General features: G+C 34.4%; 1 protein-coding gene across 3 annotated transcripts in view; it reads left to right on the top strand.

Annotated features, from left to right (window-relative positions):
• FMN2 (formin 2) overlaps window positions 1-19,610 on the top strand; it is a 402,924-nt gene that overhangs the window by 164,313 nt on the left and 219,001 nt on the right. Inside the window, exon 7 of one of the 3 annotated variants that reach the window (XM_023523198.1) lies at window positions 17,940-18,078. The exons of 1 other annotated variant lie outside the window; for it this stretch is intronic. In XM_023523198.1, coding sequence (XP_023378966.1) covers window positions 17,940-18,077 — 138 coding nt within the window. In that variant the 3' untranslated portion in view covers window position 18,078. Of the gene's footprint in view, window positions 1-4,158; window positions 5,769-17,939; window positions 18,079-19,610 lie in introns of those variants that run through there. One more of the 3 variants, XM_023523197.1, reaches the window with a different exon arrangement.

The raw sequence follows: 19,610 nt of genomic DNA, 5'->3' as shown, positions 1-19,610 counted from the left end.
CACACACACACACACACACACACACACACACACACACGCACACATATATTGCTGTGCTGATTGATGATTGCCACTAATTCATTCTTCTGGTGTTGATTCCTTGGTGTATTTTTCATTTCAGTTATTGTATTTGTTATCTTTGATTGGTAATTAATTATATTTTCTAACTCTTTGTTGAAGTGGTCTCTGAGTTCCTCTATTCTACTCTCAAAATTGTTGAGCATTCTTATGATCATATCTTCGAATTCTTTATCAGGCAAAATACTTATCTTTATTTCATTAGGGTTGTTGTTGTCATTCTCATTTGGGGCATATTCTTTTGCCTCCCCATTTTTTTAAGATTACCGTGTTTGATACTATGAATTAAATGAAATAACTACCTCTCCCAATCTTGAAAAAGTGGTCCTGTGTAGAAGTGGCCTTCGTATAGACTGTGCCGGGAACTTCAGCAGGCCATTTGGAGTCAGGTGGGTATGCTTGATGCCTGGATGCCAGCTTGCTAGAAGGAGCTGGTGCAGGGCTAGACAACCTAGTGGCATGTGCCTATGGTAGCTCCCAGTTGTTTTAGCTGTCCACAAAATAAATACTTCTTCAAAATAATTTGCATTTGTATTAATTTATATATATGCTCAATATTTAAATGACTGTAGTTATGTGAAATTGTATGTGGAGATATTTTTAAAGGCTTTTTCATATTCTAACATTTTGATAAGTACATAAAATATGACGCCACCAAACATGACATATTCCCAGTTAAATAAAACTTTATGCAAGTAATGTGAACTTTAGACACATGAGCATCTGTGAACAGTAAAAATGAGGGTCATTTGCTTGCATAGCATATAAATAGTGGTTGGAGGCATACAGCCACTGTGGTTAAATCTCAACAGATGTCAAGTGATGATACTTTTGATTTACTTCATGATAGGAAAAGGAACCATCTTTGTAAAAAATGCCCTACATAAATAATGTCTTGTCACACTTAAAAGGTCTGTAAAGGACCCTTCTATCCACAATGTAAATTTGCACATAGACGTTAACAAGACTGAATAAGAAGAAATCGTGTTGCTTTTAAAATACATAACTGACATTTATATTACTATTTAATGCAACAAAAATGAATCTCTAACTGGGTTTTGTCTTTTTTATAAAATTAAAATGCTTTACCCATACAATGGGGGAGAAAAATGATACATGATATTTACATATTTGTTGGGCTTCAGGCTCCAGAAGTATGATTAGGAAAATAGATATTTAAATCTGCTATTTATTATAAGGAGAGGTAATGAAAGGAATTCTTAGAATTCCTGTTTAGTTCAGATGTAATTGTTAAGGAATTAGGACATTTGATATCCTGTTCAGTCTTTCTATTGTGCTTGCTTAAACCTAACCTCTAAAAAGGCTTTTTTGTTTGTTTTATAAAAATTCATAATAACAATGGGAAAAGAAGCATTCATTATTCAAATATTCTCCTAAGGGAGTATACCATGTAATGCCTCTAAGTATTCATACATGAAATCGTAATTGCCATTAAAAGGGTTCTTCCTTCTGTTGGCACATTGGGAAAATGTATGTGCTATGCTTCAAATATTGTTGAATATATAATATATAATATATATTGGCCTGAAAAGGAAAAAGTGGTGTGTATTTTACTTGTGAACTTCTCTACTTTTATTTATGGCAAATATATTTTTTAACTAAAAACATTTTATTATAATCAATAGATATATCAGTGTTCACAGATCGATAGCCTGAGTTTTAAGTAGTAGAAGTCTAGTTTGTTGTATTGGTGTAGCTGGCAAGGGTGAGATTTGGTTATTTTGGAGAGTTCTTTTAGATTGAAGAAAGAATAATGTCTGAAACACCAAATATCTTAAGACAATTTAGATTTATTTTGGGGATACAAAATAAACATTTGTTACTTTGTAACTTTTAATATGACATCTGCTTTTAATGGAATACATTCCAATTGCAAGCCTTAAAAATTTATTTACATAGAAAACCACATCAAAATTCAAAGCTATAATTAGACAAACATAGGTTTTATGGAATCTGGATTTGTTTTAGATGTTAAAAGATTTATTATTTTTTGAAGATTCTATTCCTATAACTTTGTAGCACATACCCAATCAATTCAAATAATGCAACAATAATAGTCTCTATTTTTAAATGTTTTTTTTTTCAGCCAAAGAAATTGTGTTTATACTTCTAAGTAAGTGGCTAAAAATAAAAACCATAATGACTTAATAAAAAGGAAATATAATCAAGCTAATGATCCTTGACCATGCTAGATTATATCAAGAAAATTATATTTGATTAATTGCACATTGAAATTGCACAGAATTTAATCATGGCAGTGAAGTTTCTTTTGGACTTTATATTCATATACTGCTATTAAGATTCCCTTGGACTATATATATAAAAGAAAGGGTATTGATTTTTAATGGCTCCGATGTTCTATTTATCAGGATTCATAGGCATTGAAGAAAGAGTTGTTTGGAAAGTTTATTTAAGATTTATTACCTTATAGTGATTATCTATGAAAACTAAAACATCCTTGCAAAAGTAAGGAAAGATTTTTGGTCATTTATAGAATCCAAATTCTATTCGGAGCAGAGGATGAGAGAGTATTTCCTCAATCCTGGTAATTTGGAGTTGAGTAACTACTTCAGAGACCCCTGGAAAACTAAAGAGAAGGGAAGGGGCATCAATTACTTTCAGGGTTGTATCCCTGTTTTGATCTGACATGAGCGGGGTTTATTCATTTGAGCAGGGGATACTGCAAAAAAAATGAAGGTGCTGTACCAGGTACAGCACAGAGGTTCTCTAAGAGCTAATTTATTATAGAACAACCTGTGACTAATTCTGTCACAGTAAGTACTGTGGGTCATCAGGAGTTGAATAGAACATGTTGGCTGAACTTGGGACAAGGCTGTGTGGAGGAGATGAAACTTGAACTGAGTCTTGAGGAAATTATTTTGTTTAGATATACAGAGAGGATTAAGTGATGAATTTTCAAAATAATGCCGTAGGCAAAGATTATTTTGCATCGTATTCAAAACCATAGTAAATCAGTCAGTATTGTAGCAGGATTCTCTAGCATGCAGGAAGCTCTTGTCTGAGAGTTTCAGAAATGTGAATGTAGGTAGGCTGTTGATATTCATTTCCCTTTGCCGAATATTTTTTCTTCTCTAGAAAGTCTAGAAAAGTCTTTTCTTCTCTAGCTAAAGTCTAGTCTTTAGTTTTGTCTCATTAGACATAGGGAAAGAATTGAATTTAGATAGATTAGACTTCAAGTTGGTTTTGATGACTTTGCATACATGTTTCTTTACCATGGACAGCAACAGGATTTTTGATTATCCCAAAGCAAGGAGAATTTTATTCCTTATTTGACTTACATAGTTACAATTATGAAAGCTCCTACCTTTTTCCTGTGGGAAGCGAGGCTGGTGACACTAGTCTGATTGTTCCCAGTGTATCTCAGTATGATCTAAGCTGAAAAATTGCTCCAATTATTCGAGGACCCAAATTTAAGACTTAGAAGAAAAATTAATGACTTTATCATACCTCTAGTTTTCTTTTTATTTAAAATGTTTTACATTTCAATGAAAATATCATTTTTCTTTTCAAAGCCATGTTCATAATGGAGGTTTTTTTAAAAACATTTCTATTTATGTGTTTTGTTTAATATTAACATATGAAATTTTTAAATTACAAAATTTGTAACAGGAAACTGTCTAAAGTGTTACTCAAAAAGTTGATTGGAGGTGGGCCTTCTAGACTGACACGGCAAGCAGCTGGGCAGATCTTCCTGTGGGCAAAACAACAATTTAACTGGTGAAGATTGTAACAGAAATGCTATTTAGAGTCTCTATTAATTGTCCTATGGGCATACCGGACCTGGAGAAGCACTCATTAAAGAAAATCTACCCAAATCATTAAGAGCAGTGGGAGCATGTGGCATTTGAGGCAGGACCAGCTCCATTTTCAACCACCCCAACTCCATGTTATTGAAGCTCTATGCCAGGCATGTGCAGCCAAGAAGACAGGGGTCTCTCTCCCTGCAGCTTTTTCTATGGCTATGATTTTATCTTAGAAGAAGCAGGATGCTGGCATTTCTAATTTCTCCAGTCCCCTATTGCATATGTTCTATTCCAGGGAACCATGGAAAACCAAGAAAGAGCCAGCCAACAAGGACCCTCCAGGGGTTACAGTGTACCCCGGAAGCCAGGGACTATGCCCATGTGCACATTCCACATTGCACCCACTCAGGAGCAATCAGAGCAAGACATGTGACCTCCTGAAAGCATCCCCAAACTTCATACGGACTCATCACAGTTGAGTGGAAGCTTCACTGGCACAAGAGTCTTAAACATAGTTTTGTCTAAATATTGACTGAACGATAATCTACTTTGACTCAGGTCCAACTCCTAAGCCAGGCTTAAAAATCATATCAGTCATTCTTGGCAGTGTGGAAGCTGTGTGCGTTCCAAGGCTGCACCCTCTTGGGTGCAATTAAAGAACATCCAAGTTCCTAGTTCTTGACTGAATGTGGGAAAAAATTCTGTAAACTCCCTCCAAGGCATGCCCCCTACCTCACACACAAAATAGTTAAGGGTAAAGCTCTAGTGATAAAAGAGACTGAAGCAAGGTCTTTGACCAATAAAGGGCTCATTGCCACCCAGGGCTGACCCTTAGGCAGTCAAGCTAAGAAGAATACGTGCAGGAACATCAAATTGCTCACTGGAACAGTAATAGACTTCACTGAATCAGTCTAGCTGTCACTAAACACATAAGCAAACAACAAAAACAATAAGCCCTGGGGCAGGGAAGGGGAAATCCATAGCCAGGTTTCCTATGATACATTTTCTGAAATGCCTAGTTTTCAATAGCAGTAAATAAGAGACATAAACAAAATGTGTGACTGATAGACAGGAAAGCAAACACAAGTATTATTCAGAGGGGCTCAGTTGTTGTACTTACAGACATATATTTCAAGGTATCTATTCTAAATAGCTTAAAAGAATTAATGAAAACTATTTCTAAGAAGTAAAGGAAGGTCTGATGACAATGTGTCATCAAATTGAGAATATCAATAAAGAGAAATTCTAGAGTTGAAAATTACAATAACCAAAGTGAAAAAATGTCACTAGGTTTTTCGATGATTGATCTGTGTTGGCAGAAAAAGAATCAGCAAACTTGAAGATAAATAAATAGAGACTGTATAATAGAAAAGTAGAAAGAAAATGTCAAACACAAAAATGTGGAATACCATTAAGTGATCAATGTACATGAAATGTGAATATTGCAAGGCGAGGAGAGACAAAAAGGTACAGAAATATTTTTGAAGTTTTAATGGCTGGTAATTTTCCAAATGTTATGAAAAACATTAATATATACATCTAAATTCAATGAATGTCAAGTAGGTAAACAAGAAGAGATCCACGCCTGGTTACATCTTAGTCAAAATGTTGAAAGCCAAAGATAAAGGAAAAAATTATTGAAAGCAGTAAGAGAAAAATAACTTACCACATTCAAGGAAAACCCAATAATATTAACAGCGGATTTAGAATTAACCAAGGCCAGAAGGCAGTGGGATGGCATACTCAAATGCTGATAGTGAATGTGATCAAACATTTTATGTGTAGAAAAACAATTTTTCATAAATGGAAGTAAAATAAAACAGAATTTGTTGCTAAGAGACATGCTGTCAAATATGAGAGGATGTTCTTTAGGTTAAAAGTAAATGACATCAGGCTGTAATATGAAATCACATGCACACACAAGAAAGAGCACTTATAAACATAGTTTTATGTTTATAAGATAATATAACTAAATATTTCTTCTCTTTTATTCATTTGACTGAATTTATAAACAACTGCATAAAACAACATATATTGTTAAATATCCACTTAATCTAGTTAATATCCATTCAGTACAAAAGAAGGCAATAAAGAAGGAATAGAGGAACAAAAGAAAAAACAAAAAAAACATGACATATATAAAAAATAAAATAAAATTAACAGATGTATTGTGTAACAATCCAATTGAAAAATGGACAGAGGACCTGAACAGACATTACTCCCAAGAAGACACATGAACAGATATATGAAAGGATGCTCAACTTCACTAGCTATTATGGAAATACAAATCAAAGCCACAATGAAATACCACCTCACACCTGTTAAATGGCTATTATCAATAAGACAAGTAATAACAAGTGTTGGAGAGGTTGTGTAGAAAAAGGAACCTTCATACACTGCTGGTGGGAATGTGAATTGGTATAGCCACTATGGAAAACAGTATGGAGGTTCCTCAAAAATTTGAGAGTAGAATTACCATGTGACCAGCAATTCCTTTTCTGGATATCTACCCCCCAAATTTGAAAATGTTTATGCATAAAGATATATGCACCCCAATGTTCATTGCAGCATTATTTACAATGGCCAAGACATAGAAATAACTGAAGTGTCCTTTGATAGATGATTGGATAAAGAAGATGTAGTGCATATATACAATGGACTATTTGCCTTAAGAAAAGATGAAATACTGCCATTTGTGACAACATGGATGGATCTTGAAATAATAGTGCTAAGCAAAATAAGTCAAACAGAAAAAGTTGAGAACCATATGATTTCACTCATATGTAAGATATAAAACTGAAAGGAACAAACAAGACAAAGAATAAAAACTTATAGACAGAGACAACATATTAGTGGGGGAGGGGAGGAGATAGAGAAGGGTAGAGATGGGCAAGGGTAGACCTCCCTCCCTGGAGATAAAGTGAAACATTCCATAATAGTAAGAGGGTCAATCTACCAGGAAGATAGATCTATAGATAGAATTATGAACATATATTCACCCAGCAAGAATGTCCCAAAGTTTATAAAGAAAAAGAAAAAAACAGAATTAAAGGGAGAAATCAATAATATTTGGACATTTTAATAGCCAACTTTCAATAAGCAGATGGTGAACAAGGAAGTAGAAGCCTTGAACAACAGTGTAAACCAACTCGATCTAATAGGCATCTCTGGAACACTCTACTCGACAGCAGCAGAGTAGGCATACTTCTCCAGCATACATAGAATATTCTCTAGGATGGATCACATGCTAGGCCCCAAACCAAGCCTTAATAAGTTTGAGGAGATTGAAGCCTTCATAAATTTAAAACTATTAAAAAACCAAGTAGTCTTCCTGATCATAATGGAATTAAATTAGAAATCAATAACAAAGAAATTTGGGGAATTTGCAGATTTGTATGTTTTAAACAACACATTTCTAAATAACAATGGTTCACAGAAGAAATCACAAGAAAAATTAGAAAATACTTAGAAATGAATGGAAATGAATTGAACATTCTAAAACTTAGGGTTTGCAACTAAATCAGTGTTTGGAAATTTATAGTTGTAAATACCTATATTAAAACAATTTTAAAAATTTGAAATAAATACTCTAACCTTCCATCTTAGAAAACTAAAAAAGAAGAGCAAACTATATTGAAAGCAAGTAGAAAGAAGGAAATAGTAAACACTAGAGTGGAAATAAGTGAAATAGAGCATAGAAAAGTAGTAGAGAAAATCAGTGAAACCAACAGTTAGTTCTCTGAGATTAACAAAACTGACAAACCTTTAGATAGACAGGCCAAGAAAAAGAAAGGAGAATTTGAATTACTAAAATCAGGAATGGAAGAAGGTACACCACTGACCTTATAGAAATAAAAAAAAGGATAAGGAAATACTATGAACAGTTGCATGGTATCACATTAAATGACTTAGATGGAATGGACAGATTCTTAGAAAAACTGACTCAAGAATCGTTAGAAATCTTAATAGGCATATAGAAAGTAAAGAGACTTAATTAGTAAAAAAAAAAAAAAACAAAAACAAATCTAACCAACCAACCAACCAAACAAAATATACCCACAATGAAAAGCCCAGTTCCAGATGGCTTCACTGGAGAATTCTACCAAACATTAAAGGAATTACTGATCATTCACAAACTCTTCAAAATATAGAATAGCAAGGAACACATTCCACTTCTTTCTATGAAGCCACCTTGCTATCAAAGCAAACTCATCACAAGAAAAGAAAACTACTGACTAATATACTTTATGTATATAGACACAGAAATCCTCACCAAATACTATAAGTGTGAATCCAGCAACATAAACATAAAGGATTATGCACCATGGCCAATTGGGATTTATCCTAGGAATGCAGTATTTTAGATATGAAAATCAATTAATGTAATACATAATAAAATAAAAGACCAAAGTCATATGAGTATCCCAATAGACACAGAAAGAGCATTTGACAAAATTCTACACCCTTTCATGATAAAAACACCCAACAAACTGGGAATAGAAGGGAACTTCTTCAACCCAATAAAGAGCTTCTATGAAAAACCTACAGCTCAAAGACTGAATGCTTTCCCCCTGAGATCAGGAAGAAGACAAGGATGTCTTTCTCATCATTTCTTTTTGGCAACATGCTGGAGGTTCTAGTCAGAGCAATTAAGCAAAAAAAAAAAAAAAAGACATTTGATTAGAATGGAAGAAGTAAAACTATCTTTGCAGATGACATGATCTTATATATTAACAATTCTAGGTACTGGTAATTAACGTTGTGAAAATGTAATTAGGAAAACAATTCTCTTTACAATAGCATCAGAAAAATAAAATACTTGGGTATAAATTTAACAAAAGAAGTGCAAGACTTATACATTGAAAACTAGAAGAAATTGAAGGAAGTTAAGGAAGACCCAAATGAAAGGAACAACATGCCACACTCATAGATCAGAAGATAATATTGTTAAGATGGCAATACTCACTAAATTGTCCTACAGATTCAATATGATGTTTAGCAACACCCCAACTGCCTCTTTTCCCCCCGAAAATTCCCCCAGAATTGACAAGCTGAACGTGAAAATTCATATGAAAATAACAAGGGCCCAGAATAATCAAAACAATCACAAAAAAGAATAAAGTTGGAGGACTCACACTTCTTGATTACAATGTTATTACAAAGATAGTGTAATTAAGCCAATGTCCTACTGGCATATGGATAAACATATTGGTCAATGGAATCGAATTAATAGTTTGAAATAAATCCATACATTTATGGTTTATTGGTTTTTGACAATTATTGATTATAAGGGCAAAGGAAAAGTCTTTTCAACAAATGTTGTTGCAACAACTAGATATCCACATGCAAAAAAAAAAAAAAAAGAATTTATACTTCTACCTCATACCAGGAACAAAAGTTAACATAATGTAGACTTAAACATAAGGGCTAAAATTATAATACTTAGAGGAAAACATAAGAGTAAATATTTATGACCTGGGGTTAGGCAGTAGTTTCTTAGATATGGCTTCAAAAACACCTATGACAAAGAAAAAAATGGATAAGTTGGACAACATCAAGATGAACAATATTGCACTGCAAGCAATACTATCAAGAAAATAAAGACCCACAAATGGGAGAAAACATATGGAAATCATATCTGCTTAGGGGTTAATATTCTGAATATATAAGGAACTCTTAAATTCAGCAACAACAAAACAGCCTGATTGAAAAATGGGCAAAGGATATGAACAGACATTTCTCCAGAGAAGATACACCACTGGCCAGCAAGTACGTGAAGGGACACTCAACATCATTAGCATTAGAGAAAGGAGACTCAAAACCACAATGTAACACCACTCCACATGTACTGGGATGGCTGTTATCAAAAGGCTAAGACACAAGTGTGATGGGATGAGGAGCAACAGTTCTTATGCACTGCTGGAGGGAATGAAGAAGGGCTGCAGACATCTGGATTTCACTAAGAATTCAAAGTCTGCATCTATTTATTCATGTATTTACCAGTAAAAGTTCATTTTCCTTAGGATGAAGCAAATATTTTTCTGGTAGTTCTCATCACCCATAGAATAATCATGTCAGACTAATTTTCTGAATAAATACTTTTAATCTTAAAAATTTTAAGATAACCTCTTTCCCATTCTAAAAATATATGGTCAAAAGCATAAACTCTTTTTAACTTACTGAACAATATAGTTTTATAGGGAAAAGTCCATTGACCTCTGAAGGAGGAGTCAGTATCTTTTCTCTTTGCTTTTGATGAAGAGACTGAAGATGCAAGGACTGCGACTTTTTTCTTTAGGAGAATGGGCCCTGGGAATATCACTGAAATCCCTTTAGAAAACCCACGAGACTCTCAGTGGATATGCTCTTGGACAGAGTTTCTAGAATCCCTCAGAATAGATTTGCTGTGTTTATGAAACATGTCTGCTGTTGGTTTAACTTGGACTATAAACTGGTTCCTTGCCTGTTTCAATGACAGCTTCAAATAATTTTTCTTCTCTCGAGTCAAGATATATGAAAGAGGACTGAAAGCGGAATTTAAAAACCTCTGTGTTTTTTAATGGATGCGTCATACAGACATATGTGGCAGAGGAGATTTGCATTACTGAATGTAAATTTAAATGCACAAATTAAAATTGGCCCATATGGATGCTCTTCAGCTCCCCGGCTCTCGCTCTTTCCTTTCTCTCATGTAACATTTGATGAAGACCAAAACCTGTTGATTTTTTGTGGTGGCGGAGTTAATGAACGATGCCTCCCTGGAAGAAGCAGGACTTAATTTGTTGCTAATTATATTATCATTGTACTATTTATATATGTTTAATCTGAAAACAAAACAAAACAAAATGACAAGTTTGGTGGTCTTAATGAATTGTTTTATATGAGGTTGTGTCAGGATTAAAAGCAAATGAAATGCCTATCCTTTCTTTTACAATTGACAGGTGTTAACTAGGGTAGGAAAAGTGACTTACAAATATCAAATTTTAGGACACATTTTAAAATATAGTATACAAACTTGAATCTAAAACTTATTGGTACCGGATTTAAAAAAAATGTCACCATAAAAAAATAGTAAATTTAAATTAAAAAAATAAAAAATGAAAAAATAAAACTTACTGAGAAAGAAAACGAGAGTAGTATAAATGAACTTGAAATGAGAACAGAAAGAAAAATGAGAAAGATCTGAGATCAACTAAGGCTTTCCAAGGTATTCAGGCATATTTTCTTTTTCATTTTTTTTCTGTGTAAACATAGAAATCATTGTGTCTGAGATGCATGTTAGCAGGAATGTAAGCAAAGTATTTCTTTAATTGATCCGTATGGCAATCTTTATGTGTAGTTTCGCATTTTTCTCCACATGGATTCCAACATTGTCATTAAAACTTTTCATAAAACCTAAGTGAGTCATTTTTTATAGTTTCTTAGCTCTAAGTATAATACAAAATAACTTGTTTTTTTAGTACTTTTCTATATAATATTGTTGGTGTTTTTATTTGTGGCCCCTTTTACTAAGATTTTGTATATGTTAATTAATTACTGATATAAGTAAAGTTTTTCATAATTAGGGTAGAATTTCTCCTGCTTTCTTCTAGTGACTAAAGAAATGAAACTAGCACGTTCTTTAAGAACCACTAGAAGCTAGCTGATATCCATCGAAAGCTGTGTGCTTTTTAAATTATCGGCTTTTCTTTTATGGCCTGGATTGGCACAGGGTTGCATAAAAATTGGCTAGGAGCTAGTCTCCATCCTTTGAACTGGCATAGAAAAACAAAGGAACATTTTTGGTTGTTTGTTTGAAAGGTAGGTTGCTGTGCTCCCCTGGTGATGCCAGACAGACTTGGCTATTTTTTGGTAAGTAAAACTTTAGTATCACAGTAATACCAGCTTCCTTTTGAATATTGCTACACAGGAAGCAGATAGATGGAGAGGATGCATTCTAAAACAAAAACTCTCATTAGACTTTCTTTTTGCATTCCATATTGTCTTTAAAAAAAAAAAAATTAAACAATACAAAGCAGCCAAATGTAAGACCTAAACAAAGTTCTCTTTTTAGAAAGTTTAGAAATATTTCCCCCCTTTTCTACCAAATATGGAAAAAGCTTGGTTTTATCTCAAAATCTGAATACTATACAATGCACGTGAAAAAAAATCATCAAATAGCAGGGTGGTTTCAGTTTATTCTGAATGTTTTGGTGATACAAAATAAATAAACAGGAAGAGAATAAGTGTCACTGTAAAATACACAGTTTAAAAGCAAATTATATACTACAAAGCATGCACACCACCCATTAAAAAAAAAAAAGCAAAATATACTTGGCTAAATTCGAGTAGTATATATGACTAGAAGGAAGAAGCACAGCTTCTGAATAGAGATGTGCAAGCATAGAATTTTGAGACCCTGAGCCGTTTAGTCCAGAGTGATGTCTGAGGGGGCTTGGAGTGCTTCCAGTGATGACTTGGGATAATAAGTAGGTGCTGAACTGAGGTGATGGTTTGCATTTTTAAACTTAAGACATAGCTTGTTGAGAGATTTTCTACCTTGTCGAATTTATCAGGTCTTTATTATCCATCTGAGCTTCTTTCTTTTAAAAAAAATTCTCCTATTCTCTTAAGGACTTCTAAGTGTGTCTTGAACCCATTTATTCTCATTGCTTGGTTTTATTCCTGGTAACATGTACTGTATGTTCTCTCCATTTTTCAAGAAATATTATTGCTTACATTCTGTATTTACCATGAGTAGCCTCACATTTATGTTACTGACCTTTCATTTGCTCATCCTTTTACCTAATTTGAAATCATACAACATTGTGGAATTAAGTGGAATCCAATATTTATAAACCTATTTTTTTTAATAGTCAGGCCACATGAGCTTCTAATGTTTCTAAAAGGAATGAGTACAGCTCTCAAATACATGGTGATGGAAGGAAATTTAACTCTGAGTGGTGGACACACAGTGCAACATACATAGGACATATTCAATTGTACACTTGAAACCTATATAATTTTATTAACTGATGTCACTCCAATAAATTTAATAAAAAATTCACATTGTTCAATAATCTGTATTTTCTATATTCCATGTTAAGAGACAATTAGCATTTCAAGTATTATAACCAGTGTTACATGCAAAATTATAGAAAGGATGTTTAACACATGACCCAGACCAAACGGTAATTTGTTGTTTGTATTTAGTTTGCCCTTTTTTTTTTTTTCTTAGTTCAGCCTAATAAGTCATGTTTGCCATTCTTGAAGTTATTAATATGGTTTCACAGATTCCACTGCCCTGTTTTGATAACCATACCATTCCTCGCTTATAACAGTCTACTGTAAATTTCTCTTTTCATCAGGCTTCCAGGACTAAATTGAATTTATCATTGTTATCACTCTCTTTCTTACTCATCTTCCTATGGTCTTGTTGTTTTGCTCATATGCATCTTTTTTTTATTTTCGTATTTACGTACACCAATACTGTATTTTTAAAATGCAATCATTGTAAATTTTCAGTGGTTTAGACATTGTCCATGTTTCTTTCATTTATTCAACGTTCATAGGCATTTAATAAACTCAAGTTACTGGAAAACTTGAATATGGGCCTATCTTATTTTTAAGTTTCTTTCTCAAAGCGTGTGAATCTATCTCTTGCTAAGATTATTTTATTAATTTTTTTTAACTGCAGAGAAGTCATTTGAAGGGATTGACGTATTTATGAAGATTCATGCTAAGGTTCACAGAAAAGTTGTCATTTGAAAAGATGTTGCTTATTCTGAAAAACTCAGTTATCTTGGAATAAGGCCCAGACTCCGTTACTGACTGGGAGCAAAACTGTATTACCTTCTTCCTCCTGTATTTTCAGAAGTGGGGGCAGATCTTCTCAGACATTGTACATTCATCTCTTCCGCATCTTGACAAACACAGCGGGCCATTCCCATGACCTTGGAAATGTGTTCCTGACAACTACTGTGATACCTGCTGGCAAAAATCTGTGTATTTCATAGTTTCTTTGAAGTATGGGGAGTATGTTTGTCAGGTTTTTGGATGGATGAAAGAGTTGTGGGTAGGGATAGAATTGCTACAGTGCATGAATTCATTTTTTCTCTAGATCCTTTTAGTTGATAAGGTATTTTTTAAAACTGATTGATAGCTGTGATAATCAGTTCATTCCTTTTCATCCATTCCATTCAGATTGTTCTTTAACTCATAGTGTCAGCTGGTTTTTCTAGGGGGGAAAGTGGGGAGGGGGAAGGCAGAAAAAATTCGAACAAATTATTGAATTTTTTTTGCATTAACAACCTCCTCAGGTGACACTCATCCCCCCTACCCTCGCCATGATTCTTACCTTCTTCCCGATGACCCCTGAAAAGAGGAGAGAAAGGTGAGGAGGGCCAAAGAAATTTTACACACTGGGCAGAACTTCTGTCGGAGAAGATATCAAGGGTGTAGAGAACTTCCAGAAAAGGGAAAACCCATTGTAGAAGAAAGGGAAAGAGGCCTTGGAAGGGTGAGTGCACTTGAGCATTATATGTGAAGATGCCAATTTGTGTCTCTTTAAGCCCAAATTGAGTCTGAGTCATTGCATGTCTGTTTCTTTTCTACTGCAAAGAGACATATGTCATGCTTGTCACAATTATGCTGTTGGAGAATAATCATATGACTTCTGCTTTAGGAGATATGTAAAGACTTTCTGTCGTTACCAAAAAGATATATGCATATCAGTCTCTCCACAGATTAATTATAATTAGAAAGTGGTGTCGAATCAGATGAGGAGAATTCCTGTATTCCCTGTGACCCTTCTGAGGAAACAAGGACCTCTTCGTTCTTTACTAGCTAGCTTTCTTATTTCCCCAGTCATGTTTTATCAAACCAGTTATACGAACTTGAGTCATTCTCTTTCCTGCCTCTACTTTAGTTGCTAGTATTCTGGTTTCCAGTTCAAAAACTGGAAAGGGAGAAAAGAGGAAGCCTGAAATATTGCAATGAATCAAGAATGACTCCTTGCTGTCCTAGGGTAACCCCACGTACAAGCTGAGAAACAAAGCCTGTGTCATTCTCCATGATTAAACAGAAGGGCTTCTAGGCCAAGATGTTAAGCTGAAATGCAATTAAAGAGTATTTTTTTTAAATTGCCGTGATACTCGTTTGCTTTTCTTTTAAAAGTATCTTTTCTTTTAGATTGGTTACTGATTAGTTAAAGACATAATCTTGCATCAGTGAACCTCAATATTTTCCTGACTTTAGGTGGTAGAAGTGAACTGATACCTCTGAGAATAAGGATCCCTCTGTATTCTCATCTTCTTCCCTCAATATCAGAATTGGATAGCAAAAGAAATTCCAGGAGAAGGTCTGGTAACTTATTTATTAGTCATTCCTGGTTATTCATATGTTCTTGTTTAAGTGTCTATAATTTTTTAATACTTTAGGTTATTTGTGTCTGCTATGTTATGTGTGAGGTCCCTCTCCTCCCTGCTTAGGAGACTGTTTTTGATATGGATTTAGCTTGTGCTTGTAGTGGGTCCATGATGCATGTCCAAACAAATTTTGACCGTGAGTGATTTACTGTGAGAGTTATGCATGAAATTCTGTTGAGAATTATAGCCTTTTTTGCATGATTTCAGTTCTTTGCATTCTTCCACTGATAGAAGAGTGATTTCTCTTCAGACAGTTACCTGAAAATGGGGTTTTCTCTGTCTTTGCTAGTACCATCATTCTCTTTGGAATGTTTTAGCTTCAGAGAATCTGGCCAGGCATTTAACTGCATACTTCAGGCCCCTCACACAGTAAGGGTCCATTACCAGCCTTAACTAATGTTTCTTAATCATTAGACTTTTTGAAAAGGCCATGTATAAATTAAACTGTTCTAGGTTTTTTGTTTTTTGTTTTTTTTTTTTTGTTTTTTTTACCCCAGGAGTTTTATTTTATTTTCCTCTTGTTTGCTGCTTTGCACTTAGCTCTTCATCAAAGTGCCTTTGGAAAGTTGAAAGTGACCCTTCCTTTCTGTGTCTTCAGCAAGTTCGGTGTTGCTTTCACTATGAGGAGATGAGTGAGGGTAGAGGGATGTGATCTTTTAGACAACTGGACCCGTCATGGAAGGGACTAAGATAGTTCTACCTCTGGTCTCATTAAACACAAAAATGCTTAGAAGCCTAGGGTAATAATAATATTTTCATGAGAGTTAATTTCATTTATTTGAGCACTGGTGGTTTCTGTTAATGAATGATTCTCGAGCAGATAATTAACAGGTATAGTCAGATGATTTGCCATGACATTAGAAAATGTTCAGCATTTTTGCAAGAGCCATTTGCTATCTTTCAGGTCAATCTTGGCTCAGCTATGCATATAAGCTGCTGGTACCCCTGGCTCAAGCCTGTGCATAGACCATGTGATTTTATGTATCTAGGTCTTGCCCATTATTAGTTTCCTGCCCTGAGGGATTGTTAATATGCATTTTGTTTATCATGCTGCATTTTCAGTATCTTTCCCTTCTCTGGATTTTAAAATAATATACAAGTTAAATACACCAGCTGTCCTTTTTATCTTGGAATGGAATCACAGACTGGGACACACAGCTTTCCCTCACATTGGGTCATTGTGCAGTGACATAGGTGAGTTTCTCAGAAGCAGTAAGATAACCAGAGAGTCCATTTGACATTAATTCACTCCATGGCTATTTGTCGAGTGCTAACTGTGTGTGAAGTACTGAGCTTAGAATTTTAGCTTTATGGGGTAGGACAGGCAGATTTTGGAATAAGACTGGGCTTCAAGAGAAGGTCCAAGTTGAGTTCTGGAGGAAGCTTGAGTCTCTTTGCCTTCTTTCTGCCCCAAAATCAATAGCATGGAGCTGAGAGAAACAAACTTTCATAATCTCAAATAGCATCTGATTCTGAAATTGCTTTTATTTGAATCTGAATGAATCCTTTTTAAAAAGAATGATTTGCTTCCTTATTCTTTTGATCTGACTTAGTTTGTCTTCTGTGAACTAGTACCCACAGATTCTAGGAGTGATGCAGCATGAAGCGGCTAAAAAAATCCAATCCAGAAATAAATATTTGCCAGTTGTACTTTGCAAGGATGCTTGTATACTTACAGATCATTCAAAATTACTTTTAATCAAGTATCTTTTATGAAGCTGACTATAGTGCTGACATTATTTAGCTTCCATTAGAAATATATGCAATAGTTATATTTATAAACACTTGATATGTCTAACACCGTGATTTCCTATACTCACTGCTTCTAAATTCTTAGCCAGTGGTCAAGGATTAAAACTCATTCGGGTAGTATCTAACTCAGTGTGTCTGTCTTTCATGCTTGTGTTCCTGTGGATGTGTTGCTGGGCACCACTGACGCGTGCAGTAGCTTTCCAAAACACTTACCTGGTTTATAGGCTCCTGGGTAACTTATTTAATCTTGTGATTTTGTTCTGAGGTGTTTGGTAACTTTATCACAACTGTATTTGTAAATCTCTAACAAAATTATTGAAACATATAAAATTTTACGTGTTTATTTCATTACTTAGTCTAACAAAGTTCTAAAGTTTCAGTAGTTTTGCTCTTATGTGTGTATATCCAAGAGAAATGAGTTCATATGTCCACGAAAGTATATGTATAAGAATGTTTATAGTATCACTTGTTGTAATAGCTCTAAACTGAAAATATTCCAAATATTCGTCAATATTTGAGTGGAAGAATAAATTGTGGTATAACTATACAAATGAATAGCATACAACTACAAAAAATATTAATCTACTATTTTACTCAGAAACATTGGTGGATTTTATAGACAAAAGCCAATATACACAGCATATTTCCATTTATATGATGTTCAGGAACAGGCGACAGTAATCTGTGACAATGGGAGTCAGAGTGGGACTTTTGGGGGAAGCGTGATAGGAAGAGTTATGAATGGAGCCTCCAGGGATGCTGGTAATGTTCTGTGGAGTGGCCCGAGTGATGATTACAAGAGTATATACATATGCAAAAATTAATTGAATTATTTGCTTGAGTTTTCTTCACTTTGTGATTGTTGTATATAAAATTTTTTAAAACAGTAGTCACTTTAGAAGAACTATTTATTCAACAGGAAAGCACTAACTTGAGACTTGGGGACAGAAGAGTTGAAGATGTCTTCAGGAGTATGAAGAATAAATGGTCTGACTTGTTGGATGAGAATGTGACAGAATTATTTGGTACAGTGTGTTTCTTTGAATGGAATTTTTGAAGAAAGGAAAATGCTAAACATGCAGTTCCTGAAAATGGTGCCATGAGAAAGAAGACAATTTTTTTGTAAAGACTGAAAATCACATATGAAGCTTTTATTCTCTAAAAATGAGCACCATAAATTAGATCACTGACAAGTCACTATTTATTTCTTTTACTTCCAAACTCTAGGAGGTCTTTGGGAAATCCACCAGTCGCTTAGTCAGTATGTCATTTCCAAGAATAGATTGGAGACTTACAAAAAAGCTGGAAATGTGTTCCTCCATGGGGTAGGGTCGAATGCAGTTTTCACCTTGTATCTTCACAGTGCTGAAAGCACCGTGGTACTCAGTAGATAGAGCCAGAAATGAAGTTTGGTGTCTGTGAAAGAGCCAGAAGGTAACAGCTTGCTAATGGCTAAAGGGCAGGAGGAGAAGCAGCAGAACCCTGAGTAGGCCACAAACCGAATAACCGTTCACTGAATAATTAAAAGCTTATTATGCACTTTTGTTCAATAAATTTATTCTAAGCAGTCAATCATTTCCTGAATATTTACTTTCTTCCTAATAACACTTTTAATCTAAATTTATCACTGGCATTTTGTTGTTATAATTCTAAAGGAAGGAAAAACTATTTTGGTTTTTGTTTATTTTCATATTTTCACTGAAATTGAGTAATACATAAGGTAGACTATTCAGACAGGGGTTTCAGTCTAAGGTTTGCTTTTTAGCTAACAGTTTAAAAATAAATGCATTCTCCTTATGTTTTATCTGTTTTGAATTGTATATGATAACACAGAATATTGAGGAACAGTGTTTGAAAGGACTTGGCAGAAGTGTGCTGTTCATTTTGAAGGTTACAGGTGGTGCAGGAGAGTTGCTCAGACTGCCTGAGTCACGTTCTGCCCTGCCACTTAATAGGTGTGTAACCTTGAGCAAGTCACTTTAGCTCTAAAATGTAGACAGTGATAATCTCTACCTACCATATTGGGTTTTTGCAGTGATTATTATGAGAAACCATTGTATGAAGCCCGTCATTATGTGCCAAGTAGTGTTCTTGCAATACATAGTTACCATAAGATGGCAATAAATGTGATAATACTCACAATAAGAGGCTTTTATTCATTTGGAGTTGTCAGTACCCTTATTATTTTATCTGTATTGTCTCTAATGTTTGTGATAGTTAACGTCACCCATCGAGATAACACTGAAATATGAAGCAAGAGGCCAATGTCCATATTCTGTAGACACAATTACTATCTAAATATTTTTAGCAATGTTATGAAACGTTTAGATGTTGTACTCACAATTTAATGGTTTTCCAATAATTTACTTCTTAGCCTGTAAGAGTTCCCAGTGGATTTAAATGCTAAAAACATAATGTTAAAGTTGAAGATGGTGCAGATATCTAACACCAGATTTTTAGAAGGAATTTAGAAGAGAATACCACTCAACAGACTTGCATACTGTCAGACGGATGAAACATTGTTTTCTGATTGCCAAGACATTTGAAATGGTGAAGGGCCAAATTACATCTTGCACATATTCTACATGAC

Source organism: Pteropus vampyrus, unplaced genomic scaffold, assembly GCF_000151845.1.
Source record: "Pteropus vampyrus isolate Shadow unplaced genomic scaffold, Pvam_2.0 Scaffold383, whole genome shotgun sequence".
Classification (NCBI taxonomy): Eukaryota; Metazoa; Chordata; class Mammalia; order Chiroptera; family Pteropodidae; genus Pteropus; species Pteropus vampyrus.
This window is presented reverse-complemented; position numbering and strand designations above follow the sequence as displayed.